The sequence below is a fragment of the Artemia sp. Qi Xiang Cuo genome, chromosome 17 (genome assembly GCF_049724085.1).
Source record: "Artemia sp. Qi Xiang Cuo chromosome 17, ASM4972408v1, whole genome shotgun sequence".
NCBI lineage: Eukaryota > Metazoa > Arthropoda > Branchiopoda > Anostraca > Artemiidae > Artemia > Artemia sp. Qi Xiang Cuo.
In genome coordinates, this window is record NC_142810.1 from 49,941,789 (window position 1) to 49,964,262 (window position 22,474).

Genomic DNA, 22,474 nt, shown 5'->3' on the forward strand with positions numbered 1-22,474 from the left:
AGACTAAGACCCGATACTTAGACCCCTAGACCGAGTTTCTCGCAAGTGATATCCTTAACAATTCACGCACAACTAAGAAATTGCGAAAATACTCGCGTTATTTAAATTTAGAGCTGATATTATATTTAGCCATATTAGCTTTAAGATGTCCCAAAAGGGACAATATGAAACAAGATTCAAAAACTGTCCAACCCATTAAAGCTCTGGAAAGGTGCACTATATGTCAGTAGTTCTCGTCGAACGATATCTAATATAGGTCTCTCTGATCAGTCCAGAGAAAAAAAAGAGAGAGATATGGAGAGAGAAAACACAAGCAAGACCTATGCATTGTATAGAAGCTACATCTATATATTGTATAGATGCTATATCTATACATTGTATAGATGCTATATCTAAAGCATTGTATAGATGCATTATCTATTGCACTGTATAGATGCTATATCTATATTTTGTATAGATGCTATATCTATATATTGTATAGATGCTACATCTATAGCACTGTATAGATGCTATATCTATAGCGTTGTATAGATGCTATATCTATATATTGTATAGATGCTATATCTATACATTGTATAGTTGCTATATTTATATATTGTATAGATGCTATATCTATATATTGTATAGATGCTATATCTATATATATTGTATAACTGCTATATTTATATGTTGTATAGATGCTATATATATATTGTATAGATGCTATATCTATATATTGTATAGATGCTATATCTAGATATTGTATAGATATTATATCTATATATTGTATAGGTGTTATATCTATATATTGTATAGATGCTATATCTATACTATTGTATAGATGCTATATCTATAGCATTGTATAGATGATATATCTATATATTGCAGAGATGCTATATCTATATATTGTATAGATGCTTTATCTATATATTGTATAGTTGCTATATCTATGTATTGTATAGATGCTATATCTATATATTGTATAGATGCTATATCTATATATTGTATAGATGCTATATCTATATATTGTATAGACGCTATATCTATAGCATTGTATAGATGCTATATTTATATATTGTATAGATGCTATATCTATAGCATTGTATTGATACTATATCTATATATTTTATAGATGATATATCTATATATTGTATAGATACTATATCTATAGCATTGCATAGCTGTTATATCTATATATTGTATAGATGCTATATCTATGTATTGTATAGATGCCATATCTATAGCACTGTATAGATGCTATATCTATAGCATTGTATGGATGCTATATCTATATATTATATAGATGCTATATCTATAGCACTGTATAGAAAATCATTTGAATTTTTGTGTTAAAAAAGCTTCAGAAAGTGTTAGAAAATACAAAATATCAAAATTGTTGAAATGGAATCCTACCTCAATGCGGAAAACCATTGGACTGCAACCACACCAATCAACAACATGCTTGTACTGACATTGACAGCCCTGACTTCTCTTCCAGTGGGTGAGACGCAGATTTGAATCAACATACGCTGAACAAAACTTCGAGTTCAGTAATAAAACGTGAAAAAACGACTGAAAAAATCGAGATATAGCAACAGTTATATCAACACACACGCTGAACAGAACTTCGAGTTCAGTAATACAACGTAAAAATAAGAGACTGAAAAAATCGAGATATGGCAACGGTTATAACAACACACACGTTGAACAGAACTTCGAGTTCAGTAATACAACGTGAAAAAAATCGAGCTATAGCAACAGTCAAGCTTTTCTGTCATAGAAAACAAAAAAAATATAACCAAAAAACGACTTTGTTTCAACGTTGTTTCTGCAATGTTATTTTATTTCAATTTGACGTCATTTTATACTGTTTTCAGGCTCTTTTTCCTAATTCTAAAACATTTGTTATCATAAACCAAAAACTACGATAGCATATAACCTAAATAGTAGATATTACTCAGGATTTTGAATCACTTTCAACTATATGAAATCTTATAAAACTCATCTTAAATTGTTTGCTTACCATGGTCCGTGTTTTGCTCATTACTATGTTACAGATGATGCTGTAGCCATCGTTTAAAATTATTTTTTTTATTTGTTTTAGTTTGGTTTTTTGGCGTCTCCTAAAAAGAGACGGGTAACCCTTATTTAAGAGGGTCAACCATTTACCACAGTCGTTAAATTAACCTTATTATTTATTAGAAAAATGTAATAATCTAAAAAAAAATTCTTTTTTTGTGTGGAATTTTAACATTGAGCAATAAGAAATGCTAGAAAACGAAAATATATGTGAAAGCAATTTTTTATCTTACCATAGAAAGAGACGATTTATCTCAAAATTTCTACTCGACAGTATTTTAGCTCGACTTTCTATTCGACAGTATCGGACAAAAATTATTGTTTTGTGGTTCAAAACGACACTTTATCGCGGTTCAGCCTCTATTTCTACTAAAAACTGACAAAAGACACAAAGTTCCATTATCAAATGAGCCTTTTTTACATTTGTGCCTGTGAATTAGAGGCGAGGGGGTTGAGTTTTACGTTTGTAGATGGTCTAAAGTTGCTTGCAGTAAAGTCGTACCTAGGGGGGTGGGCTACCGGTTTTGAACCCATCTCCGAAATTTTTCTCAGACTCGTAAAAACGTAACAAAAATGTATATGAACAAATTTTGGTGCAGTTTTTGAATTTTTCTTGTGTAAAACATCCCCCCCCCCCAAAAAAAAATATCCCCCTCTCCTAACAAAAAGAATAAAAAGTATATATGGTTTTTAGCTTATTTAATAAGAAAGCACAAATAACAGTTTTAAACATATTTGACCATGCAGAACAATTTTCTAAAACCCTACCATGTTTAATTATAAATTCTGTATATGGTTAATATATGCTTAATTATAGTTATTAGATATTACAGTTATAGTTGATTATAGTAATCTTGCAGTGAATTATAATATCAAATTATAGTTTAATTTTATGTATATTATATATATATATATATATATATATATATATATATATATATATATATATATATATATATATATATATATATATATATATATATATATATATATATATATATATATATATATATATATATATATGTATATAAACATTATAGTTTCAACATATTTGGTTATATCATAGTTTAATTATGGTTATATGCTATATATAGTTAATGTTTGTTAGTTCAAGTATTTTCGAAGTCATTTTCAAGGGGTTACACGTTCTTTTTCAAAATATTAGTATTAAAATCAGGGAAGTAGAATCAATTGGCTATCTTGTAATGTATACTCGAAAATTGTATGGTTTTTATCCGACAAAATGATTGTTTTGCGATTCGGAACAGTACTTTTGTGTGGTATGGCCAAAAGGAACAGTAAAAAGGCCAGTATAGGACACTGAAAAGCAATGAAAAAGGGCAGTATACGAGAAAGGACTTTTTATTACTATTATCAAACTCCTAATGAAAGTTTTGAGGAATGTTAATTATGCAGTTTTATTCTTATTTCAACCTTTTTAAAGATGTTTCAGGTTTTTCGTCGAATCCTCCAATGTTTATTTTCGCAACTCTGCATTACACAACGTTGAAATTGCATGAAATTTACCATTTTTGAATCAGTCTCGTCAGACAACTTTAGGTTTTGGGACCTTATTTGTTATTTTATCGTATTTTTTATTTTATTTTTTATTTTATTGGGGCTGTATTGGTATAAAACTTACTCTTATACCAATGTTCAATGATTTCCTTTTTTCTGTATTGGAAAAAGGAAAATATATTCTCTTTAGTCTAGCAGTAATTGTATACATATGTATGGCTGTAGGCCTATTTTTTCTCGAAAACAACATGATAAGTTTTTACGAAAATCGGCACACTAACATTGAACTGAGATTAGAAGACAAGCGACAGCGAGAACCACATATACACAAGCTTGTCATGTGCCGAGTGCCAGGGATCAAGTGAAGTTCTGTCTCCTGGCATTTATTTATTATGTACAGAACTAAATACTCGACAGCTTCTACTTTGGAATTATGTCACGATCACAGCAGGTCGTTGCCACTCAGGTTTATAGTGTAGTGGCAGTTGCAAATAAATTTATTCTAGTGGTTCTTTCACACTACAACGTAGAACCATTCACATCAGCATGAGCTAGGACTTTACAGCATGTTCTGCAATGTTCTGGAGTAGACTTTGTCTTTCCCTTATGTTTTTGAAAAGTCAATTTACTAGTCATATAATCGAATTTTGGGGTGAGCAATCAACAAATTCTTACAATTTTGAATTCTCAAAATTCTTATATGCGTAAATTCTTGAATTCAACTGAATTTCTAAGGATAAATTAGTAAACTATCCCTAGGAAGCTTGTAGAAATTTGTGCTATGTAAATTTCCATTAAGTTTGAAAAAATAAACCTACAAGAGACAAAATAGAATTTCGAGATGAGCAATCAACAAATCCTCAAAATAAATTAGAAACCAAACCCAGAAAGTTTTCCACGCTTTTGCAAAGCTTGAATCTACATTCAACATTTTTAGTTTTTTAATATTTTGCTTATGATGATTATAATGATTTTAGTAATTGATTTTAATAATGATTGTAATTTTTAATAAAGCTTTTTCAGGATTTGTTCTATCTCCCGTTTTCAAGAAAACTAACCTGAAACATTAACAGAAAATAAGGTAATGCCAGCTGAATAAATTTCATTTAGTCTATTATTTAATTTTGAGCCTTTACATTTCTCAAACATTTAAATTTTATTTGACTTTTCAATTAAATTTAATTAAATTAGCATTTAATTAATTAGATTTAATAAACATTTCAATTAAATTTTATTTAGTCTGAATATTAATTCATTTTAGGCTCCAAATTTTTTAGATCGAGAGTGCAGAGGTAGTGCTAAAAAATCTATGAATATCCAAACTCTCTTGCGGGAAATTCAAAAGTTTGGAAATGAAAGATCCAAATATAAGAATATATAAAAAGAATATATTTACATAAATTAATAATACTAACATATTAAAACAGAAATTATGAATATCCGAACTCTCTTGCGAGAAATCCAGAAGTTTGGAAATAAAAGATCCAAATATAAAATTATATAAAAAGAATATATTTACATAAATTAATAATACTATTACATTTTAACCTCGCCTGCGTATGCAGCCTGTCCCAACCCAGGATAAAGAGGGAGGGTTGGGCTGTGGGCTTGCGACCCACACCCGAGACCTCAAGGGCCTGCCCTCGGGGGAAATTCTGACTGCAACTGAAACATCAAGATTGAGCCTCGGATTTTCGAATCCCCAATTGATGACGACCTCTGCATGCCCAAGGACAAGATTTATGAATGCAAAACAACACATCAAATTTGAACGTCCGCACAGTTTCTCAAGCCTCCAAGACTGAACAAGTGCTGAGAGCACAGCAATATTACCACCTCGACCTTCTGGCTCTACCGGAGGTTCGATGGCTAAGATCTGGATCAAATAAACTGGATAGAGATGTGACCATTATACACAGCGGATTGCAGCAAAAGCGTGAATTCGTAGTAGCCCTAATGATGACATAACAGGCTTCCCAAGCTTCACTACAGTGGATGGACACCAGAATCAACTACAATCCTGAAAGCCCGTTTTATCGGGCACGCGTGCGAAACTGTCAGTAGTTGCGTGCTACGCACCCACCAATGACGCCACCGACAAATCAAAAGACGAATTTTACAGAGCTCTCAACTCCGTAGCAAACGAAATACCACGGTATGACATAGCAAGTTTTCTAGGAGACTTTAACGCGAAAGTAGGGAACGACCGATTCTTTTCCCCAGAGGTTGAGAGGTTTCCCCAGAGGTTTTCCCCCTCGGCAAGCATGGCCTGGGCCAGCGAATCGAAAACGGAGAACTACTTATCGACTTGGCGCTCCTCAGCGACTTTGTAATCGGAGGTACCCTATTTTCTCATCGGGATGTACACAAATATTCTTGGGCATTTCCCGATGGCCACACACGAAATCAGATTGACCATTGTCTTTGGAGCAAGAAGTGGAGATCAAGCCTACTTGATATAAGGGGATATAGAGGAGCTGACGTTGACTCAGATCATAACCTGATGGCAGCTAAAAACTGCTTCAAATTGAAAATAAATAGAAACGCAAAAAAGGCTCCCTTAGACCAAGTCTTTGACTTGGAAAAACTGAGGGTGAGAGAATTCAAGAAAGCCTTTAAACTAGAGATACAGAATAGATTTGAAGCTTTGTCTTTACTAGATGATGCTGATAGCGATCAATACTGGAAAAGTATAAAGTTATGCTTTCACGATGCCCCGAAAGCCACAATGGGTACCGCAAGCCAAAGGGACCAGTGGCTATCTGACCAAACATGGAAACTCATAGAGACAAGGAAAAAAGTAAAAGCATCACTTATCCAGACAAATTTCTGACCGACAGATCCTCAAAAACGATGAATACAGAGCCGTGGATAAAGCGGTAAAGAAGAGTGCCAGAAAAGACCAGAGAAACCTACTGGAGGGGAAAGCAGAGCAGGCAGAAGAGGCAGCGAAGAGAGGTGACTCAAGAGCCGTCTATAAAATCACTGATGAGATTATTGGAAAGAAATCCTCTATTCAACATGGACCAGTAAAAGACCCCTCGGACATCCTGATAACCGAGCACTTTGATGTAAACGAAGTCTGGGCCAGCCACTTCGAAAAGCTGTTGAACAGACCTCTACCACACGATCCCCCAGAGATCCCAGCAACAACACTGTTTTCCTTAACCATCAGCACGGATCCGCTGTCATCCACCGAAATTATAGCAGCAAAGAAGCTGAAAAATGGGAAGTCGCCTGGTGAAGACAGGATATCCGCGGAAAGGATAAAAGCGGTTGTTCTGACCTGCCTCAAGTTCTGGACGGTGCTGTTCGCAGTAATCTGGACGACCGCCAAAATACCTTCAGACTGGAAACGCAGCACTCTTGTGAGGATCTTTATGAAAGGCAACGCGTCCCTCTCAGGCAACTGGCGAGGAATCTGTATGCTTTCCATACCTAGCAAATTGCTGACGCACATTTTACTGCAGAGAATCAGCTCGCAGCTCGACAGACACCTTCGCAACGAGCAACATGCATTCAGACCAAACCGTTCATGTGCGGACCTGATATTTACTCTACGGATACTAACAGAAGAAAGCAGAGAGTGGCCCTCCAAAATCTATATGATATTCATCAATTTTGAGGAGGAATTTGCCTCATTAGACCTCCAAAGTCTGTGGAAGATCCTACTGCATTACGGAATCCCCGAGAGATAGTTTCACTAATCGTTGCGCTCTATGAAAATAGCAAGTGCTCTGTAAAAACACCGGATGGCCAAACTCGTTTCTTCCGCATTTTGTCAGGAGTTAAGCAAAGTTGCGTCTTTTCACCGCTACTTTTCGTAATCGTCATTGATTTCATACTGCGAAGTAGAAGAACAGACGGAATCCAGCTGAATCCAGAAATACGCCTCAGCGACGTAGACTTCGCTGACGACATCGACGTCCAGGAATCATGCAAGCAGAATCCAAGAACTCCTTGATAAAGTGAGGGAGAGAGGTGGCCAGGTCGGCCTGAAAATAAACCATGAGAAAACAAAATGCATGGCTACCAAAGACTCACCCCTGATCATCACTTGCGGAGACCAACACATACAACAAGTCGTCCATTTCAAGTACTTGGAAAGCGTAATAGAAAGCACCGGATCGACCACAAAAGAAGTGCTCAGAAGAATCGGCCTAGCCAATGGGGCCTTCAATAGATTACGGAAAGTTTGGCGGTCCCAAAGCTTCTCTATACGGCTAAAGCTACGATTCTTCAGTAGCAATGTCATGCCTGTGCTGCTTTACACAGCCGATACCAGGCACCTTAACCAGGAACAAGAGAGAAGAATACTTGCTTTCGAAAACACATGTCTTAGAAGAATTCTCAACATCCGTTGGCAGCAGAGAATAAAAAACCAATCCTTCCGCGACAAGACGGGCCAGCCTCTTGTGACATCATAAGACTTCATAAGAATTCGCCGATGGATATACCTTGGACACGTACTACATATGGACAATATTCAACTACCAAATGCAGCGCTCCATTGGCAGCCATCGGGTCCACGTCCTAGTGGCAGACCCAGAAAAACCCTGCGTCGAACGTACCAGACAGATCTCCGTAATCTGCACGCATCAATACAACCTCAGTGGGAGGACATACTGGCAGCAGCAAACCTGCAGGGAGATTGGCGGCTCCTTCTTGATGCCCTGGGTGCCTCTGGAGGCACAGGAGGATCTAAGGTAAGGTCTAGTACATTAAAACAGAATTTATGATTATCCGAACTCTCTTGCGAGAAATCCAAAAGTTTGGAAATGAAAGATCCAAATCTAAGAGTATATAAAAAGAATATATTTTTACAAATTAATAATACTAATAAATTAAAACAGAATTTATGAATATCCGAACTCTATTGCGAGAAATCCAATAGTTTTGAAATAAAAGATTCAAATATAAGATTATATAAAAAGAATATATTCATATAAATATAGTTATTAACATCATATGTCTTTAACTAATATTGAAATTATTTATTTATATAAATTAATAATACCTAATACATTAAAACATAATTTATGAATATCTGAACTCTCTTGCCAGAAATACAAAAGTTTGGAAAAAGAAGATCCAAATATAAGATTATATAAATAGATCATATATAACCTTTTTGGACACAAACTTCTTGCGTGAGAACAGCCCGCAGTTACGAAGTGAATACTAGTTTTTACTTGAGAGTCACTAAAACCCCGAGTCCCAAAAAGTGTTAGCTCTATGCATAGCAAGACTTTCAGGGAACGATAAACAAAATGGCGAAAAAAATTGAAATGACTATTTGGGTTTTTCACAACTCTGTACAAAGGATTCCAAGACTCAAAAACACCAAGACTCCTAGACTTTTAAATATCTAAACTTCTTTTAGATTCTTAATTTTTGCGCGACATATGAGATTAGGTTATAAAAATGAGATGAGGAACAACTCTTAAAATCTGTTTTTAACAACAAATTTTATTTTAATAGAATACTTTTTCATTCGAACTCAAATAAAAGTAATCTAAAGAAGGTAAAATGATCTTATCTGCTTTCAAAACCCCCTGTGGCCGAAATGATTCCAGGTGCCCTGTTTGGCAAGACTGGAACCACTGCTCTACTAACATCTTTACAATAAAATTTATAAAAAAAAAAAAAAACATTATGTTTGGACCAGTTGTATCTATTGAACTTCCTGAAAAACAGCTAAAAAAGCTGCCGGAACAATCTATTATTTTATCAATTTTGTCACAGTTCCGTGATACTGGAGAGGTTAGAATGTAGCAAGTTACCTTAGAGAGTAGCACTCCCTTACTTAGCCTTAGCTTACCTCAGCAGGAAGGAGAGTGTAATTATAAAACACTTTCAATCCCTCAACAAGTTCACTGTTGCCATTTACTAAAAAATCGACATAACTTCTATGCAAAACCACCCAATCACTTCCACCATCAAATTTAATTCCCCTTGGCAACTTTCGGCTCCCGATTCGCCACATGTGCTGGTCACATTCATAGAAGTTTCGATCAAGTCCCTGCTTCTTCATAAACTCAGCTGTATTCCAACCATGAGATTTGACAAAGTTCTTACCCATGTTTGCACCAAGGAAATCGGCAAGACGGTCAACCGACCTAGAACGAAATCACTTTGAAGCAAAAGAATAAAACAAACATATGGAAATTAACTGATTATCTTAAGAAGTATTTAATTATATCAATAATTATAATCAACAAAAGCTTCATATTGTCTGTTCCAGTCACTTCATGATTTTGGCAAATTATAGAACTGCCCACGTAAGCGAGGGGTTCAGGTTAAAAGAATATATGGCCAAAATATCATATTTAAAAATTATTAATTCGGTTAAAAAATAATAACAGAGGCCTGGGATGAAAAAGGAAACGAAAGGATAAAAATGAAACAAATGCAGAAATTTATACATTTTTTGGCGCAATTTCAATAATTTGTATCGTGTTTTTTTATCACGTTAAGCTTTTTTGAAAATTGAATTTTACCTGAATTTTTATGAACACTTGCCATTATTTTGCTTTTGTTTTTCATCCCTCCCCTGAAACCGCAAAATTTTATCAAAATACAGGCCACTTTTTACTTAAGTTATCAAATAAAAAGTTTTTTGTTATTAAAAAGTTACATTAAAGGAAGTTAAACTGCATAACTTAGTAATACATGGTAACGCGAAAACGTTTATTTTTATTTAAATTCTTAAAGCAAAAAAAAAATCTTTTCATCCTTCCCCTGATACCCCACAATTTATTTAAACTCCGGATAATTTTTATTCAAATTATCAAATAAAAAGTTTTACTCATTATTAGGAAGTTAAACCACATAACTCAGTAACACACTGTAATGCGAAAACATTCAGTTTTAATTTAAACCCCTTAAAGCAAAAAAAAACTAGCGAAAAATATAATTCTAACTGTATTTTCCGCTTATATAATCATATGTTCTGTAGTTAAATATCACATATAATCATATAATATAAAAAAAACTTCTTCGAATGCTGACCATTAGTTTATGTAGTATAGATACTGATTTCCTGATTCTCTACCTTCGGACGGGAATGTCATACGTCGTTGGTAGGCAAATCCTCAGAAGATTCCTGTGTCCCCCCCCCCCAGGTTTCTCCAGGCACCCATTTAGAGCTGGGTCAACTCTGGCTCAGTTTACGAAGTCATACCGCAGACCCTCGATCTAAACCAAACAATCGGTGTCACTAGGACTCAAACCCCTATCCTTACGGACACGGGGATTATAATATATGTAATTATATATAATAATTTTCATTTTATTTCAAACTATATAACATAGGTTTATACGTAATATCAAGTAAACATATAAACTCTCGTCACGTTTTCTACAGTCGTTGAAACAAAAGGGCTGAGATAAAATTTTAAAGGAAAAATTGTTACTCTTTCAATCAATTGCAACTTTTAAACCATATACATTCGTTTTTATCAAGACTTACCATTCTTTTTATGTTTATTTCGTTTCGGCCCCCTTCTTTTCCGCTTTTTGATGCTACTGAAAATAGCCAAAGATAGCTTCAAAATACTCAATATTGATTAGTTGTTACCAAAGTTGTACCAACGCTGAGAGGTTATGTTGAGAGGTTCCCTTGGTCTCCTACTTCTCAAAGTTCCCTATCAGTTTTGTTTGTTTTATAATTGAAGTTTAATATCTGTTTAATTTTCTAATATATATATATATATATATATATATATATATATATATATATATATATATATATATATATATATATATATATATATATATATATATATATATATATATATATATATATATATATAAATATATATATATATCAGCTCAATTTGATTTGTTAATAAGCAACATAACAGAAAACCACACCGAAATGAATATAAAGACGACAAAGGGGTCTATGGCCAGTAAATGAAGATGAAGAAAAACAACAAGAATCAAAAGAATATTCCTCCCGTATCTAACAAGGCGTCTTCAGCGTAAAAAAAAACAGCAACAAAAAAAACAAAACTAAAAAATATAGCTAAAAAATATACGTAAAACTAAAATAGACTAACCTAAAATATATAATTTACAATTACTTAACATTTACAATTTGTAGCTACCTTCATCAACATAGTAACTGAACTTTTAACTGACTACAGTTACTAGTCCAGGTTTTGCCAGAGATGCCGTAGGTTTTCTCCAAAAAGGTTTTCTCTAAATTAAGAATCTAACAGTTTTACATGTTTGTTTTGCATGAATTTTTATATGGATTTTTTTTGTGTGTTAACTATATCTGATGTTAACTGTCCACTGTAAAAGAGGTTCCCTAAGCGTCTTTCGATCAATAGTACAGCTGGTACAAAAATAACCTCTAGTTTTTTAGATTTAAAGATGGAAACATTTTAGCTACAAATGACACATTTTTGGATCCTCAGGGGACATGTTCACGGACCAGAAAGTTGGCAACCCTGTTTGCTACTCTGTTCTCAAAGGAATAATCAACGGGGCAATGTATATGAAGTGGATAGAAGTGTGTATGAAAATACATTGTCCTGCTGAACTTCCCTGTGAATGCAGAAATATTAAAATGTAAGAAACGTAATAAGGGACGCAATAAGTGACGCAATGCGTAAACAGTGACGCGAAAACTTCTAAACTCCAATCGTGGTTTTTATTCTAAACCATTAGCAGTTTCATTGTGTTTTTTTTTTTTATTTAGTTTTGGTCGCAGGTCAGTATGCAGTCAATACTACATTGGAAAAACTTACGAATGCCCGTTCTGTATCGCTGAATATCGGTTATATAGTTTCTGTACCAATAAAAATATCCCGTGTCTTGAAAAATTATTTTATTCTATTTAGATCTTTTTAAAGACGGAGAAGTCAACAAGTCTGCAAATAAAAGCTTAAATAGGTACTGGACTACTTCAAGTATTAGTGGGGTTCGATTCCCAATAAAAGCATTTTCTTTTTATTTCTCAGGTACCGTATAGCCCAGCTCCACTCCAATTCAAATCCTCGCACCAATCATATCCGATCCTAAATAAAATTTAAAGACAATTCAAAAAATATTTAACTCACTTAACAGGAAAATCGGATTCACTTAAATTCAAAATGAACTCCCATTCGAAGTTCAAAGCATCTGCAAAGGATCTCAGCAGCATTTTCAATAAAGATGCACCTCCCCAAATAGTTGACAATCTCTTGCGAGCAACTTTCAAATTTGGCAGTTTTGCTTCAAGTTTCAGCATTTCCCGAAAAAGATAATCTTGTCTCGCATCAACATGAATATAGTAGAAATGATGTGGTCGGTAAATAACTTTGAGAAGTCGACGTACTTGTCGTGCTGATCGTCCATTTAACGACAATAAGAACGCTATTTTAGCCTGTCTGGTTTCGGTCAACTTTGGAAGATCTGTGACGGCACTTCTCTTAGCTAGAAAAAGAAAATTATGAAATATTTTGTCAACTGATAACCAATAAATAGAAAAGATGTCTACTTAAGGTAAATGACTTTTTTGGACAATACTTTCATCAACATTTAATCAAATCATACAGAAAGCCAAAGAAAAAACTGGAAAAAAATTTGTGTACCCCATCACTGCTACAATCTCTACTAACTACAATCTCTACATCTCTACAATTCTACAATCTCTACATCTCTACAATACCTACAACCTACAATGCTACAATCTCTAATACCTACAATCTCTACATCTCTACAATAATTACAATGCTACAATCTCTAATAACTGCTATTATGGTACAATTATTATGGCTATTTATGGCTTATTTAACTTATCTAACTAATTTATTTAACAATATAATTCAGTGCCCACTTTAAACATAATAAACCGTATTATTATTTCACTTCCTTTCAATTTCATTGTGATGAGGCAAAAAAAACTGGAAAAAATATTTCTAAACCCATCACTGCTACAGTCTCTAATATCTGCTATTATGGCAAAACTTGTACCTCAAATATTGTTACCCAATTAAACTACTGCTAAGTTTAACAACTAAACTTATTACCCAGTTTATTTAACTCATTTAAATAATTTATTTAACAATATAATTCAGTGCCCACTTCTGTTTAAATACAGTAAACCGTATTATTGCTTCGCTGCCTTTCAATTTCATTGTGATGATTCTAGACTTTGCTTCTCATGGTTTTATGAACTTTTAGTGCAAACTAATGTGAAAGGACAAGTTATGCACTTTTTTTTTTTACCACAAAGTGCATGTGATACATAATGCATTATTTTAAAGTTGCTGTACAAGTTATGCACTTTCTTTTTTTTATCACAAAGTGCATGTGATACATAATGCATTATGTTAAAGTTTCTGTACAAGTTATGCACTTTCTTTTTTTTTATCACAAAGTGCATGTGATACATAATGCATTATGTTAAAGTGGTTGTACAAGTTATGCACTTTCTTTTTTTTATCACAAAGTGCATGTGATACATAATGCATTATGTTAAAGTTGCTGTACAAGTTATGCACTTTCTTTTTTTTATCACAAAGTGCATGTGATACATAATGCATTATGTTAAAGTTGCTGTACAAGTTATGCACTTTCTTTTTTTTATCACAAAGTGCATGTGATACATAATGCATTATGTTAAAGTGGCTGTACAAGTTATGCACTTTGTTTTTTTATCACAAAGTGCATGTGATACATAATGCATTATGTTAAAGTGGCTGTACAAGTTATGCACTTTCTTTTTTTATCACAAAGTGCATGTGATACATAATGCATTATGTTAAAGTTGCTGTACAAGTTATGCACTTTCTTTTTTTTATCACAAAGTGCATGTGATACATAATGCATTATGTTAAAGTGGCTGTACAAGTTATGCACTTTCTTTTTTTATCACAAAGTGCATGTGATACATAATGCATTATGTTAAAGTTGCTGTAAAAGTTATGCACTTTCTTTTTTTATCACAAAGTGCATGTCATACATAATGCATTATGTTAAAGTTGCTTTACATGTTATGCACTTTCTTTTTTTTATCACAAAGTGCATGTGATACATAATGCATTATGTTAAAGTTGCTGTACAAGTTATGCACTTTCTTTTTTTATCACAAAGTGCATGTGATACATAATGCATTATGTTAAAGTGGCTGTACAAGTTATGCACTTTCTTTTTTTTAACCACAAAGTGCATGTGATACATAATGCATTATGTTAAAGTTGCTGTTATGTTTTACTAAAATATGTTTATCCAAAGAACCTTTTGTTAAATTTAAATATCGTTCTGGTCCAAAATATGCATTTGCTTTGATGATAATATACACAATCATTAGCAAACAGGTTAAAATTGAACAACCACTTATATTACCATAATGCAACGTAATTAAGAGTTGAAGTGCCTTGAGCTGATGATTTGTCAATAAACTACCGCTCATCCTAAAGTGAATATTAAATGACACTTATATTTAATGTCATTAAAATTTAAATCTTTTTTATTGAAAACTATATAGAACAGTGTGCTTTAGTTTTTCTACATATCAACGAAAAATAAAAAAAGTAAAAAATTAAATAAAACAAGAGAAGAAATGCCTTGAGCTGATGATTTGTAAATAAACTACCGCTCATCCTAAAGTGAATATTAAATGACACTGATATTAAATTTCATTAAAATTTAACTCTGTTTTATTGAAAACTATATAGAACAGTGTACTTTAGTTTTTCAACATATGAACGAAAAATAAAACAAGTAAAAACTAAAAATAGAACAAGAGTCGAAATGCCTTGAGCTGATGATTTGTAATGGTCGCAAAAAAAAAGACCAAAATTACTGCCTGGGCTTGGCAACATACATAGACAGAGAACGGAATAGTTTTTATTCCCGTTCACTGCCCGTGTCAAGAGATTCCCCAAGTCTTGACACTCTCGCCGAGTCATCCTAATTTCCGCTGCCCATACAATGGGTTACCGCTCATCCTAAAGTGAATATTAAATGACACTGGTATTTAATGTCATTAAAATTTAACTGTGTTTTATTGAAAATTATATAGAATAGTATATTTTAGTTTTTCAACATATCAACGAAAATGAAACAAAAACATTATGACGACGACGATGCCTGCAAAGAACTAATGAAAACAGAGATGATTGTTCTCTATTCCTCTGATCTATATTCTTGCTTCTCTATTTTTGCTTCTCTCTTTTCTTGAATGATCTTGAATTAAAACGGGTAGATCAGTTCAAATATCTTGGGATTATTTTAGATGAAAATTTGTCCTTTCATAAATATGTAAAAACACTGTCGTTAAAAACTTCCCGAAATATTGGCATGCTATAGAAATAGTTCAGAAATAATAACAGAAATAGTTCTGTTTTATTAGACAAATTTTTTCCGGAAATACTTTTCTTGCAAACTATTTTTTTTTCACGGAGCCCAAAGGGGAGGGGGATTACCTTCGCCCTATTACTTTAAAAACATATTTTATTGTTCTTTTATATAATAATTCCAAAAAATTACGAATGTAATTTCGAAAATATATATATATATATATAGAATATTCCTAAAGTGAATATTAAATGACACTGGTATTTAATGACATTATAATTTAACTGTGTTTTATTGAAAATTATATAGAATAGTGCATTTTAGTTTTTCAACATATCAACGAAAAATGAAACAAAAATCATTATGACGACGACGATGCCTGCAAAGAACTAATGAAAATAGAGATGAAAACAACTGAATGTTAAGTATATAATGATTCAAGGTTTTAATTAACAGTATTTGTTATTTTCAAAATCATAATTATCAAAAAAAATAGGTTTCAAATTTATTCTGTTTCCGGTAAATTATAAATAACACAAGCCATTACAAGATTTGCGGTTAGGGGTTGGGGTATCAAAACTCCTGTTTATAGCAATTGCTTTTCGCTTAGGCTCAACTTCAATATTTGTTTTAATTTAAGCTTATTCTAGGATTTATTTATTCATCTTTATCAGTATCTGTTATCTTTGTGTTCGATGGGAATATTCATTTTAGTTTCTGTTCATTTTGGATAGTAATCTCTGGTCATTTTAAGTCTGAATAATTGTAGGACTTTATTTCTTCTCGTCTTAAGCCTTTACATGGCTCTTTACTTGAAACACCTATTTATCGGGAATTTATTTTAAAATTAATCTCTATTATTTTTTTACTGTCAAATTTTATTATTGGCTGATATTTTGAATATATCCCCAGTTTTTCAGGTTTTCGGCTTAACAATTAATTTTTTCTTCAAGCCATAGTGAAATTCAAGATTTGTTTTCAAGGTAAATGTTGTACTAATGATTTTTACGTAGATAGAACAACGGGTCAAGGTCCTCCGAGAGCCGGTTCATTGTTTTTTTTTTCAGCTTTTATTTATTGTTCCTTTCCGACGACTTTGAATTCTGACTATTTGGTCAACTACTTCAAGAAATGAATAGTATTTTTGAAAACCATAAAAAATATTGGCTGAGACCCGTTACATTAACGCTGTTTTATGCATAGAAATTGATTATGATAATGAAAGATCGGTTAGTTTTTAAATATCCATTATTCGCAACTATCCAGTATAATTTCCTATCCAACTATCCAGTATATAGGAAAGCTTTGCTGTTTTTTTTTTTTTTGTTTTTTTTTGTTTTGTTTTTTTACTGACTTTTTTTTTTACTGACTTTTTTCTGCAAGACAAGGCTTGTCGCGGATAATTTCTTGAATTACGAGCCTATTTTTGCTCCATTCTTTCGTTTCTTTTTATTTATAAATGACTTTCAAGGCATCCCGGGATTATTTATTTAAAAAAAACTGAGAATTCATCATTTAGATTAGAAATAATTTTTTTTCAGGATTCATATTAAGCGGTAGGAAAGCAAAGGGTAAAATCAAACTAACTTGTAAATAAAAGGGGAAACCGTTAAAAATTCGGCATTTAAGGGGGGCAGAGTCCAGACTCTCTATCTTCGAACAGGTACCTGAGAATTTGAAAGTACACAAAAATTAAAAAGCATAATAGTTAGACAAAAATACGATTTCTTGCAACGATACCTACGGACAATTCCAGTCGAGTATACCTCTATACGTAAGTAGCCACCGCATGTAGAGCTATTAGTTCCAGGACAAGTCATATTACAGCCAAATGTTTCTCTCCGTAAATTAGCACTGGGGGATGTATCACCGCAAAAACATTCGTTGCTAAAAAGAAATTGCTTTAGATAAGGATAAACATCTGTTGAATTGTTTAGAATTTTAAGACTTGTCCAAATTGCTTGGAATTCATTGCACGAAATAAAAAATAAATCATTGGTGGAAGAAGATAAGATATTACACAAAATGCAAAACTAATTTGAAAGAGTTGTGTAAACAGTAATTTATTTAGGGATCGCCTCAAGTTTTCAGGGGAAGATTCGAAATACTAAAAATGGAATAAAATATAAGACTTAATAAGAGACAACATGAAAATTTTTGATTTCGGGGGAAATCGTCTATGCAGAGATACCCTACACATGTACCTGAGAAATTTAAATTCAAATATCAGATATTTCAGCATTTTTGCTGGGGGGGGGGGGGAGGTAAGAGGGGTATCCATCCGGAGAGTCAGGGGGCATCGACTATATTATAATTTTTTCTCCAAATTATTGTTGGGGCAATTGGCCTCCCCCTTCCCCTCCCCCGAAACGACACCACTGGATATTACCATGCGTTTGTAAATCATAATAGACAAATCTTCTTATATAAATTACTTCCAATCAGCAACCTAAGCAAAAATCACTGAGAAAAACAAAACAAAACGAACAAAAATTATAAGCTAACTATGTACTTTAGTACCAGGGGATTAAGCATCACTCCGTGAAGTGAATTTTATATAACAACGATGTTCAGTGTATCCCCCCTCCCCGCGGAAATACAGCTCCCCTGCCCTGATTCACACAAGAATTTTTTTTTTTTCTATATTAAGCTTTTTTATACAAAGATACAAAGGGGAAGGTATTTTTCCAGCTCAAAGGGCCAACTCTTCCCGTCCAATTCCCATCCCTGGTACTTGCAGAGGACTGGAACTGGAACAGGACTGGAAGAACTTTTTCCAGTCCTGGGTCGCTTATAATAAATGTCATGGAGTTTTAAAACGACAATGAAAGAACAAAACCCAAAATGAAAACTATCTTTAAATAAAATATAGAAAAGTATCTTTAAATTAAAAAAAAAAATTCCTAAAGTCATAACCTATCTAGCCTAGATCATTTTAAAGGCCAGAAAACATTAATGTGCCAATTTTAAGAAAAAAATTATTGAGCCGTTTTCAAGAAAAAAATATAGACAAAATACATACAATTAAGACAAAATACAACAGTTGAACCGTTTCGAGACAAAATACATGTATAGTAAAAATATATGTGCTTGTAAAAATATATAAGACATAGCATTGTAATTTAGCTTCTTTTTTTATAGTGAAGGTATCTTACTCCCAAAAAGATAATAGTTATGCCCTTTTTTGTGCATTTTGATATATTCCTCATATGGTTTCCTGAAGGTAAATTTTTAGGCTAACCTTGGGGAGGTACCTACTTCTGTGTTCAGGTGTGTTCAGACAGAATTTATGAACTAAAATTATGGAAAACTAAAACAGTCAATTAGTGCTGCACCTTAGATTAAGAAACCTTTTTGGATTAAGACAACTCTCTTTCTCTCTCTTTCTCTCCCTCCCTCTCTCTCTCTCTCTCTTTATCCATCCCTCCCTCCCTCTCTCTCTCTCTCTCTCTCTCTCTCTCTCTCTCTCTCTCTCTCTCTCTCTCTCTCTCTCTCTCTCTCTCTCTCTCTCTCTCTCTCTCTCTCTCTCTCTCTCTCTCTCTCTCTCTCTCTCTCTCTCTCTCTCTCTCTCTCTCTCTCTCTCTCTCTCTCTCTCTCTCTCTCTCTCTCTCTCTCTCTCTCTCTCTCTCTCTCTCTCTCTCTCTCTCTCTCTCTCTCTCTCTCTCTCTCTCTCTCTCTCTCTCTCTCTCTCTCTCTCTCTCTCTCTCTCTCTCTCTCTCTCTCTCTCTCTCTCTCTCTCTCTCTCTCTCTCTCTCTCTCTCTCTCTCTCTCTCTCTCTCTCTCTCTCTCTCTCTCTCTCTCTCTCTCTCTCTCTCTCTCTCTCTCTCTCTCTCTCTGCCCATTCATCTAGACTTGGTTTTAAAGACACTTGCCCATATATATAAGCCTAAAAACCTTTTTTATCCCAAAACAACGGTCAGAGTTGAGTATACACAATGTGTTCCTTGATAGAAGAAGATTTAATAAATTTGTCTTAGAATGTGCCTTGGTATTAAGAAACAATAAGAGAAAATTTAAACTTACCCATATTCCACACCAGCAAAAGGGTGCCCTGTTTGGACACAAAAATCAATGCAAGCTGATGGACTATTCTTCAGGAGTTTAGCGCCTTCTTTGGACAGAATTCGACCTTCTCTAATATCTTCAAAACATCCTATGTATTCACTTCGGAGTGCATTATCATTAGGGCAAGAATTTGGTAAGGTTTGGGGGTACACATTGCCCCTTTGAATCTTACAATAAAGCTCTCCAATTTCTTCTTTGCATTTATAAGACTTAGCCCTTTTAATTGCAGACAGAGGAGTTTTCTCTTGGATTGAGCAGCTAAAGTTCAATTTGTGACTAGATAAATCTATTTTAGATTCGCTTTCTTTGGAATACTTCAGCTTTGATGCTTCTATAGAAACTACTACCTGAAAAAATGAAAATGTAATTTAAAGTAGAAAATGCAAGCTAATCCTACCTCAAGCCTTCTTCACGTCAATCCCTGCCAGAGAACCCAGAGAATCTCCCAGAAAATTACCGAACAAATTAACAACCCCAGATAATGTTACCAGTTCTGTCCCAACCATGTTGCCCTGCTTTGAAACTCCTTAAGCAATCAAACCCTCCAATCTAAAATCCTGGAGTCATTCAAGTAGGCAGTGGACAGGGACTGGGAGCAGAAAGGATGACGTCAGTAGGGATTACCTATCGACTCCAGGGGGGACTCCATATATGGGCATAGACTCCCTAGGGGAAATGGATTTCCGAGAAATTGATTGCGTAATCGATTGGAATTGATCCAAGAAAGGGGAATTTATTCAAGGATTATCGATCTAGTCTAATGAGGTCAAGGTCAATTGATTTGTTGTTGTTGTTTGTCCAGGTGTACGCTAGAGGGAATGTATTGATTCAGGACTCCCTAGGGGAAATGGATTTCCGAGAAATTGATTGCGTAATCGAAGGGGAAGTGGATTTCCGAGAAATTAATTGCGTAATCTAACCTAACCTGAATAACATCCAACTGTCATTTCCCACTTAATTCTATAGAGGCTGTTCTTCTTTTTTTCAAATTGCACTTCTTTCACATTGCGATGAGGCTTTTAGCAACTGAAAAAATACATAATTTATGCTAATTAAATAGTATCCGACTTCATCAGGAGGATTTCCGAAAAATTGATTTGTTGGTGTTCGTCCAGGAGAATTGTCTCCGGGCGAAGTTTGCACATGCGCTTTCAAGGTCAATTGATTTGTTGGTGTTCGTCCAGGAGAATTGTCTCCGGGAAAAGTTTGCACATGCGCATTGACGGTGGGGAGAATGTTTTGATCTTAGAGATGAGGAGATTAACGCGGGAAATGGTTTCCTAGGAATTTCAAATGTGACAGTGTAGGGATACCAAAACAAAAGGAACACACATAAATTACGTTTAGGGATTATTTGGGCGAAACAGTTTTGAGACATTTTAGAAGATGATTTAAGCGAAACTGTTTGAGGCATTTTAGAAGATGATTTAGAAGAGGATTTGAGGGTGAATCTCTGTGGTCGTTATAATACACAAGTTCCATTTGAACAGTCTTGTGAGGTCCCCTACCCAAACAACCCCCCTACCCCAACCCCAAAGGACCCCCCTACCCCAACCCCGAAGGAACCCCCCGGCACTCCGAAGGCCCCCCAATCCCCCAACCACCCACCGAGCCCCCAAAGAGCCCCCGAGCCCCCAAAGGCCCCCCGAGCCCCCAAAGCCCCCCCCCCCCCATTTTTTAATACTTTTTATGTGCACGTGACACATAGAAGGGCTCCCACATTTCAAAAGGCTTTATTATATCTTTTCAGAACAAGTTCTTTTCTTAATATTCCCTCCTAAACCTATTTTACAAGTTGATGTACTCATCCTTTTCACCACAACTTTACCTTACGACTTTTTGAATACCCCAACGCCAAGCAGTACTTTTCAAAAGACTTTTTATATTATTTCAGAACAAGTTCTTTACGTAATGTCTGTCCTAAACCAATTTTACAACTTGAAGTACTCATCCTTTTCACCCACAACTTTATTTTATGGCTTTTTGAATATCCCATCACCAAGCAGTACTTTCAAAAGGCTTTTTTATATTATTTCAGAACAAGTTCTTTACGTAATGTCCCTCCTAAACCAATTTTACAAATTGAAGTACTCATCCTTTTCACACACAACTTTACTTTATGGCTTTTTGAATATCCCATCACCAAGCAATACTTTCAAAAGGCTTTTTTATATCTTTTCAGAACAAAAATCAAATATTATTAATAAAATCATAAGTATTTTAAATGTGTGCATCAAAGTAACAACAATCTTCTTTAATACCACCAAATGTTTACTGAACACACACAAATTTCTCTTAGAAATAATATTTTTCATCAATGATAACACTTTTTCAGTTCGAACTAACAAGTTTTCTACCAAAGATACTAAATTGTTTCTTAGAAGTAACATTTTTTGATTGTGATAATAACTTTTCTGACAGAAGTAGCAAGTTCTGCTTAACACTAACAAACCTTCTCATCAAAGTAATGACATTTTACCTTAAAACTAACTTACTTTTACTGAACACACACAAATTTCTCTTAGAAATAATATTTTTC

General features: G+C 34.0%; 1 protein-coding gene across 1 annotated transcript in view; it reads right to left on the bottom strand.

The window, feature by feature from the left end:
• The window catches only part of LOC148942301 (xylosyltransferase Oxt-like), a 130,931-nt gene that overhangs the window by 56,728 nt on the left and 51,729 nt on the right, over positions 1 to 22,474 (bottom strand). The window contains exons 2-6 of the mRNA XM_089103768.1: positions 19,894 to 20,282; positions 17,615 to 17,757; positions 12,648 to 13,002; positions 9,398 to 9,695; positions 1,393 to 1,551 (exon numbers count right to left, since the gene is read on the bottom strand). Of these exons, the coding sequence (XP_088959894.1) occupies positions 1,393 to 1,551; positions 9,398 to 9,695; positions 12,648 to 13,002; positions 17,615 to 17,757; positions 19,894 to 20,282 (1,344 nt within the window). The remainder of the gene's footprint in view (positions 1 to 1,392; positions 1,552 to 9,397; positions 9,696 to 12,647; positions 13,003 to 17,614; positions 17,758 to 19,893; positions 20,283 to 22,474) is intronic.